The sequence below is a fragment of the Solanum stenotomum genome, unplaced genomic scaffold, assembly GCF_019186545.1.
Source record: "Solanum stenotomum isolate F172 unplaced genomic scaffold, ASM1918654v1 scaffold19178, whole genome shotgun sequence".
Taxonomy (NCBI): Eukaryota; Viridiplantae; Streptophyta; class Magnoliopsida; order Solanales; family Solanaceae; genus Solanum; species Solanum stenotomum.
Window position 1 is genome coordinate 1 of NW_026025411.1, and position 19,623 is coordinate 19,623.

Genomic DNA, 19,623 nt, shown 5'->3' on the forward strand with positions numbered 1-19,623 from the left:
GAATTGAATAAAAAAAATAAAAGGAGGTTTGATTACTGTAGTATACCTGCCACGTGTTCTGAAACTTCCAGTTCCAATCGAAGCATATAAATAGGTAAATAGATTTTGTATGATAGCGTTTATAAGTTAAATTCTATTTTCTGATATATAATAATTTGTGTGTGTATATGTTTTAATATTACTGACTGAAATGAAACTGTGAAATAGTCCAAGGAATGAAAGATTTCATGAATGAGAGGAAACTGATGGACCTTTTGAATAGTTCTGATTATGTTCCTACCTATGAAGACAAAGATGGTGATTGGATGCTTGTTGGAGATGTCCCATGGGGGTAAGACTTTGACACCCCAACTATATACTATATTTTTTAAAAAAAAAATTATACATACTCATTGATGGTGTAAAATATAGTTATAATCAGAGGCGGATCTAGGATTTCGAGTCACTGGGTGCCAAGCAGAGGCGGATCCACATGATTTGATAGGGGTGCACCCGTTAACTTCGAAAAAATGTGCTTGAGAAACGTATAATCAACAGTGCACCTATAAGAAGTGTAGGGGTGCCCTTGTGTAGTTGGTACAAGCCAGAGGAATCACTCGCGAGAATACAATTTAAATCTAACTAGAAGCCTATTTCATTATTTTTTTATTTTAAGTTTAGATTAGAGCTCATATTTGAGTCATTAGTGACCAAGCAAATACTACATTATCCGTTAATTGTAGTAAAAGTTTCGCTAACTACCTAAATTAAGATAGTATTGATGCACCAAAATCTTCAAATTTTGGATTCGCCTCTAATGCCCAGAAGACTCAGATTAAATCAACTTTAGATTCAAATAGAATTATTCGTCTTATGGACGGATGGGTGAGCGGGATTGGGTGATGGACTAAAGACTGAAGGCTGAAGCTTTGATTAATGACAGATTTTTGTTGTTGAAAAGTTTAAAGGAACAACGAGGGTTTCAATGGTGAAGAGAAAAAAAAAATTCTTTACGTTTAATCAAATAAAAGAAAAGTCAAAAAGTTAAATTAAATTAGTTAAAAAATAATTATTGATTAATACTTAATAATAATAAGTTAAGAAGTAAAAAAAATTCAAAAAAAACAAAAGAGAATGTGCCTTGTAGTAAAGAAATGATGCCTGCAGTTAAAAAAAAAATAAAAAAGGCTGCCTGCAGTTGAAAAAAAAATCAAAACAAAAAGCTGTTAGTGGGGTTCGATCCCGCGAACTTAGACACAAAAATCTGATCACCTACCACTGGCACCAGAGATCACTTTTGTTCACTGGGTGGCACGTTTATTATTTATACATATGGTGTATATATATACCTATACAAATAGTGTTTCCGTCGAAACTCATGGGTGGCGTGGCACCCCCACGGGACTTAATAGATCCGCCCCTGGTTATAATTAAGTTGTTTATAAGGTAACTACAAATAAATTTTATGGTAGACAATAATGGATAATGACATGATAAAGATTTTAATTAACTTGCTATCACATGTTAAACTATACTAATGGTGTATGCAAAACTGTCTTTTCACTTTCAACATGTTTTTTTTAATAAATCTATTACTGCGGAATTTAAGTTAAATATACTGATAGTAACTTTGACCCCAACATGTCTTACAAATTTATTCATTGTGCACTATGCCATCAACGAGCATATAAATGTGCATTATTATACCATGTGAACTTATGCTATGCCTTATAAAGCTTTTTTTTTTTTACTTTCCTTCTCTCTTTGGATGTGAGATTTGGTGAAGGTGTCATGTACACCTCTTCTTTAGAATTCTCTAGCTTAGAAGTTTGATGGTACTTCTATGTAACTCCTCTTCATCAGTCCGCCTTCCGTCATAAGCATCACATACACTCACTCTAATAAGGGCTCATTGTCCCTCTCGTAGGTCTAACCCACCGCCGTACTAAAAGAGAAATTAAACCTAACTTTGATATCATATTTTTGTCACTACACCCTATACTACCTCCGTCCACTTTTGGTTGTTATGGTTTCTCTTTTTAGAGTCAAACAATAATAACTTTGACTAACATTTTATGATATATTTTTTATCATAGATATGCAAAAAATTGGAGTCTGTAGTACTTTTTGTATAGTTTTTTAATATCTAATTTTTTTGTTTAAAATATCAAATTAATGTAATCTAATTTAACTTTGAAAATTAGTCAAATTGACTTTCGAAAAGCGCAACATGACAATTAAAAGTGGACAGAGGGAGTATAACATAGTACATGTATTGTCTCCTTCGGCCTAGTAGACTTTACATATTTGTCCTTTGTTCTATGCTGTTTTCGAAATCATAAGTATGTGTGTACCATGTGAACTTATATTATGCTTTATAAAACCTTTCATTTTTCTCTCTCATTTCAATGTGGAATTCTCCTAAGGCATGTCATCTGCACCCCTTTTTCAAAAGCTTATCAACCTAAAAATCTATCAATCCTTCCGTGACCCATCCTCCGTCATGGACATAACACTACATATACTTAATTAATAACATTACATTATTTCATTTCAATGAACAGGATGTTTGTTGATTCTTGCAAACGCTTGCGCATCATGAAAGGAACCGAAGCAATTGGACTAGGTATGATATATGATATATGATATATGATATATATTACTCATTAATTACTGTTTTATTGTTATTTATTTTATCTTTGGATTAATTTGCTGCAAAATTGTAATTCTAGTTAATTAACCAAATAGCTTACTTAGCATATTGATATTGATTATAACACTGAATTATTTTTCGAATTTAACTTTAGCACCAAGGGCTATGGAGAAATGCAAGAACAGAAATGGATGAAATCAGGCCGACTTCTTCTTATTGAATATAATCGATCAAAATTTTATCGATTATAGCTAGTGTTTGTCCGAATTAAATAGTGTGTTATGTATTAATGCTACTATTGTGAAGTTGCTTGTATGTATTAATAATGAGTGTAGCATATTTATTTCTATATATGTGATTTATTTAGAGCTATAATATTTCTTGTTTAAAACTGACCTTATAAATCGTTTTGTCTAATAATAATAATAATTTAGCATGAGTTGCTTAATGCCTTGTTGTTGTTGTATTATATTCTTTTGTTAATAATGAAGGCATTTATTCCCTAACATATAGGGAAAATATTCATGTGCAGTGTCTACCAATCTTACCATATATTTTATGTATTATATGAACAAAATAATTGTATGATTTGAATATTCATGTGTGTGTTTTTTTCATTATTTTTGCCATTAGATTTTCATGAACCACATTGCACTATTCAGGAACCATAAATATTAGGATAATCTTACTAGTTTTCGAGTTAATTATTAAATATATTAGTTTGCAATATCATAAATTTTATCAGTTTTTAATGTGTCCAGATATGTCCAGATATATGAGATTAAATTAAGTGTAATTTGTTCTAGATACATTGTATGCAGGTGAATTAGCATATATCTACGATACATAGACAAATCTTGCTCGCTATTCCCCCTATCTTACTCGTGTATCTAGTATCCCATACATGTGAAATCACATCAGATACATGCGAAATCACACCAAATACATGTATCTAGTGTATATCTACTGTGATTCGCATATATCTGAAATATATAGACAAATCTCACTTGCCTCCTTCTTGTTCTCGCTCGTCTCTTTCCCTATTTCAGTAAATCTGGTAGCAAAAATTATGAATCTAAATCTATTTGACTTGAATTAATCTTGTATGAAATTAATAATTAGTGAGATAAAATATAATTATTTCATGTAATTTGATAGTTTCACCTAAATATTATCCTTTGTAGGGTTAGTTTTGCCACCACCTTCACCAGAATTAGTGGCTTTATTTGATTCATCTAGAGGTTTATTTTATTTATATTAGCAGAATTATCCCCATAACAATTAATGGTATGACCAAATTTATCACAATAAAAGATAGGAGGAAGTTTATTTAATTAGGTCATGTTCATTGATGGCTATATGGTTTTCATTAGGGGTGTATAAAATCGAACCGAAAATCGAACTAAATTGCAAATTGAGTCAAATCGAGAAAAAAAATCTGACTAGTGGTTGGTTTGACTTGGTTTGGTATTGAAAAAAAAATCCGACTATATTTGGGTTGGTTTGGTTTTAACTAAAAAAAATCAACTCGAGACCAAACCAACCCGACGTTATATATATAATTTTAAAATTTTATTTTATACAAAAAAAATTTACTTTGATATATTTTTTAAATATTTCTTATATTTCTTATACTTTTTCATAGTTTTTATCTTTTAATATATTATTATTTCAAGTTTGAAACTTAGAATTCTAAATGGTTCAATAAAGATTATAGTCCACTTGGTAATTATAATAAAGCTTAAATCAAAATCAAATTAATACTAAAGCGACGAGAGGGAGTTGCTCGGATGGTAAACACCCCTCACTTCCAACCTGAAGGTTGCGAGTTCGAGTCACCAAGGGAACAAAAGGGGTTGGAGCTCCTAGGGGAGGGTAAAAAATAAAATAAAATAATACTAAAGCAAAAAAAAAAATCAATTCAACACTAAGAATGACAATAATATTGAATATTTGTTCTATGATTTTACATTGGTTTATTCAAATACATAATCTAATTTTAATTTCCTTTAATATTTAGTCATGTAACTAATACTTATTAAACTTATTTTAACATGATTTCGTACTTTTAAATTATGATCATTTTCATTATGACTTGTTAATTTGCAATATTTATTTTACGCGATTTCATTATTATTATTTTTTGTTGGATATTTTAATATCATTACTCATATAATATTTTGTGTTTTTTTCTTAAGAAACACCTTAGATAATTGTATTTTGGTAGGATTAAAGAAATATTTGAAGTACAAGTAAATTATATGTTTGTATGGATACTTTACCGGAAAAATCCGAAAAAACCCGAGTTTTATTGGTTTGGTTTGGTTTATAGATTTAAAAATCTGACACAAATGGTTTAGTTTGATATTTGAAAAATCCGAACAAACTCGACCATGTACACCTCTAGTTTTCATGGTAGAGAAAAAGAGGGGGGCAAACATTTGAATATAGAGTGAAGTATCAAAAACACCCTTAAACTTGACGCAAATTATTAGTTTCATCCTCGAATTATTGACAGCCTTAAAAACACTCCTCTACTTGACTAACTAAACTTAGATACACTCCCGATATGCAACATGACATAACAAGTGGTCTCAAACTCTTGTAGGAGCATGAAGATCTTAATAAAAATCGAGAAAAGTATTGCATACACCCCTAAACTTGACGAGAATTTAGGGGTGTATTTCACTAATGTTGCAAGCTCATGGGTGTATTTAACTTCAATTAGTCAAGTAAGGAGGTGTTTTTAAGGTTGTTAATAGTTCGGAGATGAAACTAATAATTTGCATCAAGTTTAGAGGTGTTTTTAATACTTGTCTCTTGAATATATGATAAAATATTTCTATTAAAATATTTTTAATTTAAATAAATAATTTTTTCTAATATGTGTCGTCTAGCTTTTATTAGCTTAAATAGGAAACTCGCAAACCTGATAATATCGGCTATGAAGTAAACGTAACAAGTGGGAAACCAAACCAAAAACTACTACTTTGACTGCGGCTCTGTATTTCTGAGTCTCAAACCCAATACACAAAACTGCCGATTTATACACACAGAGAAAAGAAGAAGAAGAAGAGATCATCCCACCCCTACCCTCGTTTCTACCCCCACCCTACCAAATTCATCGCCGACCCACTTTCCCTTTCCCCAAATCAACCCGACCCATTTGCTCAATTTCAAATTTATACGACCCGTTTTGGATAATTCCGGGTTCTTTACTTGTGTTTTCGGGTCGAATTCAGAAATGTGGGTGACCTTTAGAGACCCGAATGTGTTGAATTGCTTTTGTAGCATGCAACGTTAAGGTAGAATTCAGTTTTTGATTGAGAAGAAAATATGAAGAATCAATTGGTGAAGAGAGAGTCGATTGTGGCATGCATGAGTTGCCCTCTTTGTCACAAACTATTCAGAGATGCTACTACTATTTCTGAATGTCTTCATACATGTAAGTTGACTAATTCTGTTCCGTTTAATTATATTAGTTGCTTAATTAATCTGCCATTTTTCTTTGGAGTTTTTTCTGTTACTATTGGAGTTATTTTTGATTTGGGTTTGCTCCATTTGCATCGATTAGCTATTTGTTGATACATGTGATAATACATAAACGTGTCCTTTAACTTGGCTTCAGTTAACTATGCCTTCAAAATTTGTACTAGACACATGCGTACGAGGAAATTAGGGTAAAATACACTTGAACTGATTTGTATTATGACATGTAGAACATGGGCATAGTACATAACTTGAACTATGTTTACTTGTTTAAATTATACAAAAGATGCTAGTTGAGGCCAAGTTAAAGGGCATGTGTATGTATTATGCCTAGATTCGTTGGTCATATTTTTCAATGATTTGGCGTTATTTCTCGATTTGGGTTTGCTCCAGTTGCATGGATTAGCTTGGTAGAACTGTGTATATATAACTTCCTATACATCTAAGTGTTTCATATGTGCTCAAGAAGTTAGAGGATTCCACTACTCTTTTGTTGTACACGAACTAGCTACAACTCTGTGCCTACTCTGTATTTTTGATGATTCGAGGGTAATTAGAACTAAGGTCAATATATTTTCCATTATGAAATAATTGGGACTTACCACCTATTTGATCAATCTCATTTTATATACAGCTAGTGTAAAATTTTATTTTTTTTTGGTTTATATTAGGGGTTATTTAATAGGTATTGAGTTTAGATTTTATAGTGTAAGCAATATTTGCATTATCAGGTCATTTAAAAGACAATTGGAGGTAATATATGGTAAGCAAATTGATAACCTGCAAAAGATGGTAAATGACTTGTAACGGTGACTACTTGTGTAAATATCTTTTGTAGAGTCGGTATATAAGTTAAATCCTAAATGATTAACTATAGTATGGGTGAGTTGGTTACCAAAGGAAAGGAAAGTTTTATAGTGTAAAAAATAAATCTTTGCACTATCGGTGTATGTAGCTTAAATCAGTTGGTTGATGTATGCGGAATTCTCTTTGTAATGCAACGTGCACTGCGAGATTAATATTTTGTACTGAGAACCCTTGATTATTAATATGTAGATTGTAGAAATTGAAGCTTCCACACAATTCCGTAAATGGAAATATCTATTTGTATCCTATATCCCTATTATATTTCATTAAGTCCAGTAATGTGATCTCAGTGACAAATTGGTCTCAAACATAGGTGCCAATATATGCTTCTCGATCCATTTCTGTCGTTAGGCACATAAGCAAATTGGGGATCCTTAAAAAATGCTTCTGTTATATTTTGCAATCATTTCTAAGGTTAATTTCTTTATCATCCCCTGAGAAGCTACATCCTGTGATTTCCGTAACCAGTATAAATTGTTTGAGACATCTTGTTGAATGAATGGGCTGATTGTTCGTTACATTCAGATTAAAAGGGAGAAATTTGCATTCTGGTTTGTGCTATGTTAAAACTGGTATTTTACATGAACACATTGTTTTGACAACTTTCTTTGGGAACTCCACCAAGTTTGCAGGAAATGCATCTATAAGAAGCTCTCGGATGAAGATTTGGAATGCTGTCCAGTATGCAATATCGACTTAGGCTGTGTGCCATTAGAGAAATTGAGGTCATAATTTTCTTTTAACTCCTTGTTCTTTTTCTTTTAATTTTTGACATGTGTATCTGTGCTTGAGTACTCAATTCTACAATTGTCTAAAATATTCTAGTTTTACATTTTTTCTTCTTCTTTTTGTCCCGCCACCTGGAACTTCAAGCCAAATATTTCTTCTAAGCTTAGTATCTTCGTTCTTTTTCTTTTTTTATTATTAAGTAAAGTGATAATTTCGTTAATTTGCATCCAAAGTTTGTTGATGACTAGAACAGCTGTGCAAATATTAGCTCTTGTCATGGTTCCTGTGATTAGTAGATATAATTCAAGGGGCTAACAAAATCCTTGTATTTATCAAGTCTATTTACATGTTCAAGCTTACACCAACAAAAAAGGTTCTTTAAACATCTAGCCTTTAGCAAGTATTAATGGATCGCTTTCACCATTTAACTAAGCTAGTTCAACATAATTCTTCATTTTCTAGCACTAACTTTGCTACTTTGTCTGTATCTATTAATATATGCCTATTATTTTTCTTCTATCATTCCATAAATGTGAGGAGATTTACTGACAATGTTTGTTGTTTCCTGTTCCTTTTTAAATTTGATTTTTCAGGCCCGATCATAAGCTAGAAGATGTAAGAGCAAAGATATTCCCTTATAAGGGGCGAAAAGTGAAGGCGCCTGAAATTGTGCCTTCAGTTACATTGCCAGTTAGAAGGAAAGAGAGATCACTTTCATCATTGGGCGTCAACACTCCCAGAGTATCTACACATACTGGAATGACAGGGAGAAGATCAAAATCAGTGGCAAGAAAAGCATTACGCAGCTCTACCTTTTCCACTGAGAAAACTATCAAGAATGAGGAAGATTCTGGAGAAGAGCCAGATAGCTCTAGCTCACCAGACACTTTCACAAAGTCTTCTCAGAGTAAAAGGCAGGTAAAGTCATGTCCTTTGGACCTTATATATGTAATTTTATAGAACATGAAATTTGGAAAATGACCTAAATATCGTGATTCTCAATGAAGACAGAATTAGCAAGAATAGGCTATATTATTAACTTAGATACATAGAATGCATCGAGAATATTTTAATGTATAACGGTATTAGTTCTCTTGACTTTTAAAATCCCACCTCAAACTCAAGGTAGTGAGCAACTTGAGTTTTCAACTGAAACTGTGAAGTCAATTGGTGTGTGACAGACAAGTTATTGTTGAAGGAACAACCATCTGTATAATGTTGTCCAAATATTGTCATTGAAATAGTGCACAGTCACCAAAAAGAGAAGTGGTGCTAGAATCCTTTCTTCCTCAAAACTCTATGATAACTGAAACAGCAAAACGAAGTGCTTCTCGCATCACATACCAGAAGTAATCTGTTCTCAACCACCGGATTGAGGAATGGTGTTGCAAATCACCAGGACATCATCCGTGTAGCTTGAATTGACGGCTAAGAAGTAACGGAATAAGTTGATGGAATAATAACTGAAATTCAAGTTTTGAAGGAGGAAATTATTACCCAAACTCTAATTCCAAGAAGAGAAGGGAAGAAGGCTTTTCCAGAATAATGGCCACAAATTTAATAATCAAACTCTGATACCTAGAAAAAAAAAAGTAGAAGGCCTTTTAGAACAGTAACCAAAAAGTTGAATTTTCAAAGGAGAGCTCCTTATACCGGAGTTAACTCTACTTAATAAGTTAAAGTTCAGAGTACATGAATTAAAAAAAAGCTATTTTAGATAATAAAATATATCTAAATACTGAGATTCCTAACCATCTCAGAATTAGGAAGTACACTCTATACTGTCAACGTATTCACACAGAGTGAATCTAGAACATTGTGAAATATTATTAATTCTCAACTTTTGGCATCTGAAATGTTCTATCTATTTTTCCTGGTAAGTTTTTCTTTGGTCAATGGTATCCCAATTTAACTGTGAATATTACTATATCGGTTGTACTCATGTGATTTTTCCAGAATTATTCCAATGCCGAGCCTTCTAGCCATCCCACATCGGACAAAGGAACTGACAATGGCACTGAACAACAAGAAGGCAAAGTTGATTTGTGGAAACCTTTGGATTGTTTGGTGGAAGTAGCAAACAAGAACAAATGTTCAAGGTTTACTTCACAGGGTTCTGTTTGTAAAACAGAAAGTTTGCATTGCCATGACAAAGAACATGGACAGAAATTGAAGGTCCAAGGTGACAAATACAGCTGTGTCCCTGTTCCTGCAGAATCAGAAAAAACTAAAAAGTTGCGAAGAATTCGCCGAAAAAAGGCATCAACTTTTGGAGAATTTAGTATATCACCACAAGCTGTGCTGGATTCAATCAGTGTCAAATGTGAAAGGAGGACTAATCCAATTTGGTTCTCATTAGTTGCCTCTGAAGACCAGTAAGAATCTGCTTTTATTTTACATAACTTTTCTGTTTATTATGTATATAGAGTAAAGATTGAACTATTAATTGTTTTTATCACTAACTCTGCAATTAACTGTTTCAGGGACGGAAGTGCACCTTTGCCCCAGATTTCTGCAGGTTACTTGAGGATAAAGTATGTTTTTTTTTGTGATATCATTTGATTTCGTAGTGAAACAATTAATTTATCCTGCTGTTCTGTCTAGGTTCTGTATCATGCTCTGATAAGTCATTTAGTTTGCACAAAGAATGTCTATTGCTTCATGAAGTTTGACACTTGAAACGTGGTACTCCCTCTGTCCCAATTTATGTGATGGTGTTTGACTAGGCACGGTGTTTAAGAATGAGATCCTTTGAAATTTGTGGTCTTAAACAAACTATAGGTATTTCGGTGGCAATAAATCATCTAATTAAAGAATAAAATGGGAAGTTTTAAATTCAATTGTTACTAATATAGAAATGTGCCATTCTTTTTAGAACTATCTAAAAAGGGAAGAATGTCACATAAATTGGGACGGAGGGATTAATATTCTATGCCCTTCTTGGAGTGAGAAGTTGGAAGAGGGATGCTGAATTTCTTCTTCTCCAATTTCACAATTTGGTGATAGTTTCTGTTTGCATAGGTATGTGGATGTCATATCCAATTTCTCCTAATACAAGTAAAAAGGAAAACTAGAATTGACAGATAATGATAATTATGATTTCTTCCTCTCCATTTCCGCGATTGTGTGATAGTTTGTGTTTGGGTATAGGATGTCTATGGATACAAATAAAAAGGAAGAATAGAAGTGACAGATTATGGTGACTACTTTGTTTCTTTTCAAGATCACTTGAGCTGACCTTCATAGTTGGTTATGCTTTAAGTCTGAGTACATTTAGATTAATTCTAAACTAAAAAAACAACCTGATTGCATAAAGTGGTCTGTGAGGACAAATTTAGCATTTGATTTAAGTTGCCTTTAGCTTGAGAATTTGACGAAGCATCGATGCACCTTTTTTGCTTTTCACTGAAAGGTATAGCTCATGATTGTATAATTGTATTCATATATTTTACATTCTACTGCAGGGATGGCAATATTCCAGTTTTGTTCATCCAAAAGTACTTGATGAAGAAGTTGAATCTTTCTAGCGAAGATGAGGTAATTATCTTTTTGTATTTTGTCAGTTTAGCAATCAATAAATGTTATCACATTTGTTTACAATCCTACCTATTCTGGTTTCAAGGTTACAAAATATTATGTAAGGGCATGATTTCCTGTAATTCATTGTTCTGTTGGGTGTAATGTTGGTCCTGTCAGTTTTAGAACTTGGTTTTCAAGAAAACTGGTCGAGCATGAAAATTTAAGGGGTAATGAAAAGGGGGCCAGAAACTGTATCAGTATTGCGCCCCCCCCCCAACTTCAGAATGAACAAGCGCGACATTTTTGTGCATTGGTGACAGAACTTTGTTTTAAATGAACAGTTATAACTTCACATAATATAAGGATGGGGAAATGGCCAATAGGTATTGCTTGTTGTGAAGTGGGAATTTGGAAGCTAAATACTTAGTTTTCCTGTAATCTTCGTTTTTTTCTTTTCCTTTTAAAGTGTTCTCTTTTTAGGAATTGATGAGGACAAAGTTGTAAACAGGAGCTTGGCTCTAAGTTACTGTCATTTTGACTTAAGTGAATGCCAAGACGAGTAGGCGATTTCCAGCTTTTCGTATTTTTAGCATCTCCATGAACCACTCTCTTTTTATGCATTACCTATGCTCTGTCTCATCCATATCTACGTTATCAATCAGACTTGTCCAGAAGGTACCTATGGACTAGGTTGCTCGGACTTTTCAAAAGTACTGTCGCACCCGTGTCGGGTCATCCAAAAAGGCTATTAAGAGTCCCACATCAGATATGGGATGGGTAATTGGTCGGCTTAGATGGTCTTGGACAATCCTCACCCTATGATAGCTCTTGGGGTTGAATTAGACCCAAGATCCATTTCCTTACAAATGTACTACTTTTGGAGGATCCAACATGCACCTGTTGACATTGTTGAAGAGTGCTTAGGTTCTTCAACCAAGAAGGCACTCTTTTTGGAGGATTTGAAGAGTCTGAATAACATAGCTTGTGGGTGATAAGTGTGGCTGATATCACTTGTTGTCTTGCTTAAAAGTAAAGAGACTACTGTCCTTGTACCTAGAAATAAGAGAGAGAGAGAGTGTGTTTTCTCTTGTCGTAAATCTCAGTGTCGAAAACATACTAAATTTGATGATATTTATGTTGTGCTAACTGTTTTTGTTCTCTTGTAGGTTGAGATTAGATATATGGGACAGTTGATAGTCCCCACTCTACAACTGAATAGTTTAGTTGATATGTGGCTTCAATCTACCACATCCGAAAGAGTTCCAGCAATAGTTGGTTCATCAGCTAACGATTTCGTGATGGTGTTGGCTTATGCTCGCAAGGTTCCAAGCCTTATGTCTTCTTGAACTGTTCTTTTGCCCCCACATACTTGATAATCTGTACAACCCCAGTGCATAAGTTGAAGTAGCAGCCCGGAACTGCTTAGTTAGCAAGTCTCGTATTAGGAAATGTGGTGAGCGATTAGACGTGCAGGTTATTTTACAGCAGCTGGCGCTGCTATTGTTACAAATCAGAAGCAAATTAGCAACGAGACCATAAAGGAGAAGAGCTTAGCTAACTTATGGCACTCGCGAGATACGATGCTTTCAAGTTGAAATGGTGTTTCTCTAATCTGTTGTAAGTTTGAAACACTGCACTGTACTATTGTAGATTGTGAAATAGGATTATGCTTTCATATTCATGTCTGTTTTTAGTAACAAACACAAACTTTAGGGCAGTTTTTGTTGTGTTCAACTGCACCCTTCATAAACTCTTCAACAGATCCTTCTTTTTTCAGTGAGTAGATAGTCTTTTCTTAAGGTTTTGTACTACTACTACTCAAGTGATACGTGAATTGCTCACTTTGAACTTGGCTCCGTTTGGGCATGATTGCTCTTTAACTTGACCTCATTTCATGTTTTTGGCCTCTAACTTTGAGTGTGCACAAGTAGATACTTAAACTTATATAAAGTTGAACAAATAGACATACACGTTCTATGTGACATCTTACATGACAATTTCGTCCTATGTGGTGCCCTCCATTTATTTAATTTGCATGGTTGCACCCAAACTATTGCTAGTCCTCCCTGGACTTGGTCGAATAAAACTACAAATGCATAAACGTGTCATGTAACTTGACTTTAGCCAACATATCTATGCCTTCTAACTTAGGCGTACACAAGTGGACTTAAATTTGTCAAAAGTTGAACAAATAGATGCATATATTCTACATGACAATTTGCATGGAATATGCTTGAACTGATTTGTAACGCCGCCATAGAGGATCTTATAAATGAGATTTGGGGAAGGTGAAGTGTACACTGACCTTACCTTTACCTTGTAGAAATATAATGATTGTTTTTTATAGACCCTCGGGCCTTGACACAAAGTAAATCATCTCAAAACAGTTTGTCAAAAAAGGCGAAATTAGTAAGAAGTCAAATGTAACAACATAACATTATTCAAGAAGTTATTGAACTTATATAGCAATTCGTCTTTTTCTTTTATTGTTTTCATTCGTATTTGATATTAATATTTAAGTCTCAGATCATTCAAATTCATGCTTGTAAAACCTATTTAAACAAAAAGCCTCAATAATAAAACTCTTTTATATATTCAAAACTCGAATCAGAGACTTCGATTATACATTAATTCAAAATTTGTGTTATGATTGTTTGTAACTTTATATGCCAGATCCCTGGGTACTTTTTTTTTTCCCTATGCTCTTTAAGCCACAAAAAGAAAAAGTTGTGTTCTTTTTTATTACGTGACCTTTTTTTTGCTCTCAATTATTCCAACAATAATGACAAGACGAAATAAAGCATTTTTTATACTATTACTGTAAATTCTGGCTTTATTATACTCTCAAATCGAATCAAAAGGAAACAATATCCGAGATTAGTGCTATGCAATTAAATTAAAATTAAATTTACGTCGAAAAATTTCATATTATAATTACAAGGAAAAAGAAGGTAAAAACTTTCTAAATAATACTATGATCTCGAATCTGAAAATGAAAAGAAAGATAAATCTCTTTATCTTCAGAGGATAAAAGCAAGGTCTAAATATGCATTATCCTTGTTAGATAACACTCATAAGATTATATTGAATATTTGGTATTATAGTTTAAGATGCTTATGTATTTCTTTAAAAAAAGTAATTTATTTAATAAAAAAAGAGTATTTGTCTCAATTATTATTTTTTGTTTGGTTAATTATCTCATTTAATTAATAAATAATACTATGGTACAATTTAAAAAATAAATATATTTCTTGTTTTCTTAAAATATCAAATATTTTAAAAATGAATTTAACGAAAATAAATAATGTATATGCATAATATCAATATATTATATCAAGGATCAATGCATATTAGGAATAGTATGAGATTAGTTCAGAATCTTTTCACTCTTAATTAAGGTTTCAAATTTGAGCCTCTAAGATTTAAAAGTACACCTTTGAAATAGAGTTTTGTAAATTTAAATTTAATCGAGTTTTAAAATAAATAAAGTACTAAATTGAAGTTAAGAAAAAAATATAATTAATTTTTTTTTTTTTGAATCAACGGTCTACGAGCAATAACTTCTCTATCTTTTAAGTTAGTGATAAAATCTTATGCATACTATTATCTATTTGTAAACTACTTCGTATCCAAGAGGGTTCAAATCCAAAACCTCTTAGTTAAGGACAGAGGCATACTTATCACTCTATCACAATCCTTGTTGATTACATCGAATATATTATTGTTATAAAAAATAAGACCAACAAAGAAACTAAGGAATAAAAATAATATAATTAAAGAAAACAGAAGGAATAATTATTTTGGGACCCACTTTGAAATCTGTGAGTCTATGACAGAGACATCAGTTTTAGTTTGGTCCTTTGTTTTTCTCAGGTCTTATTATTACAATAATTGACAATTAATACACCACTAAATGACAAAAGTATATTTGAGAATATATTCAAATCAATCAATTAGATATATACTAAATGCATTTTAATCCTTTTAAGTATATCAAAAGTTTGACACTTTTAGGGTTCATCAAATATTTAATAATTTATACTTGACGAAAATAATGGAACTTTTTTTAAATTTTAATTATAAACATCAAGAAGATAACAATCATATTTTAATGTATTTAAAATCACAAGATTCAAATATTTTTATGCTTTCTTAAACTTTATATCAAAACAAAATATGACAAATAAATTAAAACTGAGAAAATACTTACATAAACTATTTTGAACTTATCCACAAATATAAAAGATCATTTTTTTGTTATTTTCTCATTTAGGGGCGGACCCACGTGGGTTAAAGGGTTCAATCTTCTCAGCAAAAAAATTACACTGTATATATGAGGTAATTTTCTGTATTTATGTAGATATATTAATTGTGACCGACCTCATGAACAAGAAGCAAACTGTAGATAATGGTAGATCTCCTTTTAAAATTAACCCTTGCGTCGAACTAACTTTTTGTACCTATAAATCATATACTACTACTTCCTTGGAATTGTATTTTATTGATTTATTTACACGTTTACACTTTTATTTTTTAAATTCTTGAATGAAAATTCTAAATTCGCTACCGTTCTCCTTAATACACTCATAAAGTCATGATCCAATAAGAATATCAAATGGTCCAAAAAAAAAAAAACAATGAGAGATTCCCTCTCCCTCAATCTTGAAGTACTCAAATGCTAGTACTATACTTGACTAATGAGTCTACTGTTGTGTGTGATTCTCTCTCTCTAATCTTATTCCATTTGTTTTCTAAAAATAAACAATCATAATACTGGAATAAATATTAAAGATTGCAGCTTTGCATACTTTTGGACTTTGTAATTTTTTGATTTTTCTTTAGCTGAGCTAAAAAGTCTTCTCTTTCACACACCCCAAAACCTTTTTTTTTCCCTCATCAACTACGCACCCCCACCTCAACCCCCAACCCCTTATGAAGATTGAAAGAATCTAGGGTTTGACAACACATCATATAAGTGTAAAGATCCAATCTTTATTGCTTTTTTTTATCTTGCTGGTGTTATTATAGCTGATTTTCCCATCTTGGGTATGTTTTATTTTCTGTTAATTTCATTCTTAGAAGTGTAAAGATCCAATCTTTATTGCTTTTTTGTCTTGCTCAATGCATTTGCTGCTGTTTTTATGTTGATTTTTCCATTTGGGTGTGTTTTATTTTCTGTTAATTTTCATTCTTGATGTAAAAGCTGGTTGTTTGAGCATGGTTTCTTTGTTGAGTTTGGTTTCTTGAAATTTCATTCCAAGAACCCCTTTTGTTTGTGTTTTTTTTTTTTAAAACTGTAGATGGGTGTTTATTGCTTCTGTTTTCATTGTTTTTCTTTTTTTCCATAATTTTCAGGTTGATTGAAGTTGTGTATCTTGAGTTTTATTTTTGTTTTTGAGAGGATGTGTAGTTGTTCTTGTGTTTTGGGGGCAACTCTTTCTGCCCTTTTTTTGGTTATTTCTATCTATGTAAGAATCTTTTTGGTTCTTGAAAAGAAACAGTTCAAGAATGTTCAATTGGCTGAAATGAATTTATAGATTCGCAAAAGAACCAAATTCTTGTTGGCGGTTTTTTTGAGGGGTAGTGTTTTGTTTTTCTTCCTTTTGTGTGGTTTGAGTTGAGCTTAAATGACGCATTTAGTGTTCGTATAGCTGATCCCAACTTGTTTGAGCCTGAGTCGTAGCAATAGTAGTACTTGTTTGAGTTTGCGGAATTTTTGTGTTTTTTAGGGGTTGAGAGAGGTGAAATGGAGGAAATAGAAGAAGTTAACAAGGCTGCAGTTGAGAATTGTCATAGAGTGATTAGTCTTTTATCATCTAGGACACATGATCAGATTTTGTATACGAATTTAGTTAGAGAAACTGGAGAAGCTGTATACAAGTTCAAGAAAGTTGTCACTCTTTTGAATTCAACTTTAGGTCATGCAAGAGTGAGGAAATCCAACAAATTTAAGACCCCTTTACCTCATAACATCCTTGTTGAAAACCCGAATTGCAAAATCGATGATCATGCGAAAGCTCTTAGGTTACTTCCTATCGACTCTCCTGAAAACCGAGTCCTAGAGATGGGTGCTAATGTGAAATGTAATCTAACTTTAGGAAGCCCTTCTCTGGAATTAAGTTCAAATAGTAGAAATCCCCTTAATTTTGGCCAACAAACGCCTTTCCCGAGCTATAACTATCTTCAACAGCAACAACAGCAGCAGCAACAACAACGGCGGTTTCTACTTCAGCAGCAGCAGCAATTGAAACACCCCGCGGAGATGATGTACAGGCGGAGCAATAGTGGTGTTAGTCTTAATTTTGATAGCTCGACATGTACTCCGACCATGTCTTCGACTAGGTCATTTATATCCTCATTGAGTGTGGACGGTAGTGTTGCTAATGGTAATAGCTTTCATTTAATTGGGGCTTCACACTCTGCGGATCAGAGCTCGTTCCAACACAAGAGAAAATGCTCCGGAAGGGGAGATGAGGGAAGCGGGAAATGTGGAAGCAGTGGAAGATGTCACTGTTCAAAGAAGAGGTTTGTATTTTATCTTGCTTTTACATTTGATTCTTTTTTATCATATAATGTCTTATAGGTGATTAATAACTTTGGAATTGTCTTCATATAGGAAACACAGAGTAAAGAGATCAATCAAAATACCTGCGGTAAGTAACAAGCTAGCTGATATTCCTTCCGATGAGTATTCTTGGAGAAAGTATGGACAAAAGCCGATCAAAGGTTCTCCGCATCCTAGGTACTATTCACACCTTCTTCCGTAAGCTGCATCTCAATTACCACGTTTTGCGAATCGGAACTTTATGATTATCAATTTTAATCTCATTATTGCCATGTGCATCTTGATCAAAGAGTTGGAGAGTGAAAAAGTGTATTCCCCAGGATTAATTGTCATGTTTAATGTATGTGGTTGATGGCGGATGCAGAGTATGAAGTACATGTTCTTGTGAACCAATTAACTTTTGTCTAGACCTTGTATACCTATTGAGAAATCCACTGAAATATTTATAAATATTTGACTGTGAACCTTGTCATTATCATATCTTATCTTTGAGATTGTTTTAGGAATCCATTAACTTCAAATCGCGATTCCGCATCCGTCTGTATTGCTGGTGTTTGCAAAAGCTACCTCAATCCTTAGGAAGATACGTTATAAGGAGCTCCAGTCTAACATGAAAGCTTATCTCTTTCACACGACTCCCGTCCTTCTCATTTGGCATTTAGACATACTTCATATTTGGGTGGTGAAGTGAGTAGCTCGATTAATATAATGATTAACTAAACGATCTTTTTTTTTTTGGTCAATCGAAAAAGAACAATGGTTATACTTGACTTGTTGATTCTTTTCATTCAATCAACTGATACTCAAATAGTATGCACATATTGATATGCTGTTATATTGAGTTTTTGCTTTTACTTCTGGGATCTGTGGTGTGATAGTTGCTCTATCAAGTCGCTTTTATTGATCACAACAACCAATCCTTGCTTTGATTCTGTACAAGTTTAATGCATTTTTGCGTAGACTTAACGCCTTCCTTGACGTATGCAGGGGATACTATAAATGTAGCAGCATGAGAGGCTGCCCTGCCCGGAAACATGTCGAGAGATGCCTGGAAGATGCTTCAATGCTTATCGTGACATACGAAGGTGAACATAATCATCCCAGGTTGCCATCACAATTGGCTAATACCTGAAAACTATCGGAAACTTTAACAAAGCTGATCACAATCCTCGACAGCTTTTTCTGTACTCTGTTATCGATTGGCTTCCGTTGTTACTGTACATATGGTATTTTGGTGGAGAAAACATCAATTCCGGGTTGAAGAACTATGCGATAGGATTCGAGATTTTCCTGATTGTAAGAATATTTCATGATCAAGTATGAATCCTTTTTTTGTAATTTATCCATTGTGGTAACTTAGTTTTGTGATATGCATGCTTTCAGGTTGTAGATTTTGATATGTTACAATGCAAAGTAAATTTATATTCCTTTTATCTGTGTCCCTCCTCCCTCCTCCGGGGCAGATTGGGACCTAACCCAACAGCTTACGACACGAGCTGACGACAATCATCTACATGCCTAATTACAAGTTCATGTGAATTTGACAACAATTCTCAATCTCTGTATATATGAATAAATCTACTAAATGTTAATAAATATTTGACCATAGACATAGCTATTATTATAATTAAGCCCCTTATAACTAACTTGAAGTTGTTGTAGAAACTGATTATGGTAGCCCCCCACAACCCGAGAACATGTTTAAAGATGGTAAGAAGATGGAAATTAGGATTTGTTCTGATAAAAGATTCAAATGAGCAAGGGAATTATGGTCTTTCTTAAGCATATTGTAATATTGAAATGAAAAAATTCTTGATAGGGA

The 19,623-nt window shown here is 33.0% G+C and overlaps 3 protein-coding genes across 5 annotated transcripts; all 3 read left to right on the forward strand.

Moving 5' to 3' along the window:
* Window positions 1-194: 194 nt before the first annotated feature.
* LOC125850796 (auxin-responsive protein IAA16-like) lies at window positions 195-2,983 on the forward strand (the record flags this gene model as incomplete). The annotated part of the gene is made up of 3 exons (XM_049530633.1): window positions 195-331; window positions 2,544-2,605; window positions 2,787-2,983. Coding segments are annotated over 3 exons (240 nt in total), but the record flags the coding sequence as incomplete, so codon positions are not given.
* A 2,733-nt stretch (window positions 2,984-5,716) lies between these two features.
* LOC125850798 (E3 ubiquitin protein ligase DRIP2-like) lies at window positions 5,717-13,121 on the forward strand. The gene is made up of 7 exons (XM_049530638.1): window positions 5,717-6,077; window positions 7,614-7,713; window positions 8,311-8,635; window positions 9,674-10,092; window positions 10,201-10,251; window positions 11,182-11,254; window positions 12,403-13,121. The coding sequence occupies exons 1-7, from the start codon at window positions 5,969-5,971 to the stop codon at window positions 12,580-12,582; spliced, it is 1,257 nt and encodes a 418-aa protein (XP_049386595.1). The 5' UTR covers window positions 5,717-5,968; the 3' UTR covers window positions 12,583-13,121.
* Window positions 13,122-15,872: 2,751 nt separating this feature from the next.
* On the forward strand, window positions 15,873-19,234 carry LOC125850797 (probable WRKY transcription factor 21). 3 transcript variants are annotated; one of them, XM_049530636.1, is made up of 4 exons: window positions 15,948-16,213; window positions 16,966-17,761; window positions 17,853-17,978; window positions 18,789-19,234. In XM_049530636.1, the coding sequence occupies exons 2-4, from the start codon at window positions 16,983-16,985 to the stop codon at window positions 18,931-18,933; spliced, it is 1,050 nt and encodes a 349-aa protein (XP_049386593.1). In that variant the 5' UTR covers window positions 15,948-16,213; window positions 16,966-16,982; the 3' UTR covers window positions 18,934-19,234. The 3 variants fall into 3 exon arrangements, with proteins under 3 accessions (XP_049386591.1, XP_049386593.1, XP_049386592.1); XM_049530635.1 differs by having other exon boundaries at window positions 15,949-16,282; XM_049530634.1 differs by having other exon boundaries at window positions 15,873-17,761.
* Window positions 19,235-19,623: the final 389 nt, after the last annotated feature.

What these genes read in the sequence shown, in the direction of transcription:
- LOC125850798 (XM_049530638.1), top strand. Translation starts at nt 5,969, where the DNA reads ATGAAGAATCAATTGGTGAAGAGAGAGTCGATTGTGGCATGCATGAGT. An exon ending in TTCTGAATGTCTTCATACAT is followed by an intron (nt 6,078 to 7,613) that starts GTAAGTTGACTA and finishes AACTCCACCAAG; the next exon opens with TTTGCAGGAAATGCATCTAT. An exon ending in GCAGGTTACTTGAGGATAAA is followed by an intron (nt 10,252 to 11,181) that starts GTATGTTTTTTT and finishes ATTCTACTGCAG; the next exon opens with GGATGGCAATATTCCAGTTT.
- LOC125850797 (XM_049530634.1), top strand. Translation starts at nt 16,983, where the DNA reads ATGGAGGAAATAGAAGAAGTTAACAAGGCTGCAGTTGAGAATTGTCAT. An exon ending in TGTCACTGTTCAAAGAAGAG is followed by an intron (nt 17,762 to 17,852) that starts GTTTGTATTTTA and finishes GTCTTCATATAG; the next exon opens with GAAACACAGAGTAAAGAGAT. An exon ending in AAAGGTTCTCCGCATCCTAG is followed by an intron (nt 17,979 to 18,788) that starts GTACTATTCACA and finishes TGACGTATGCAG; the next exon opens with GGGATACTATAAATGTAGCA.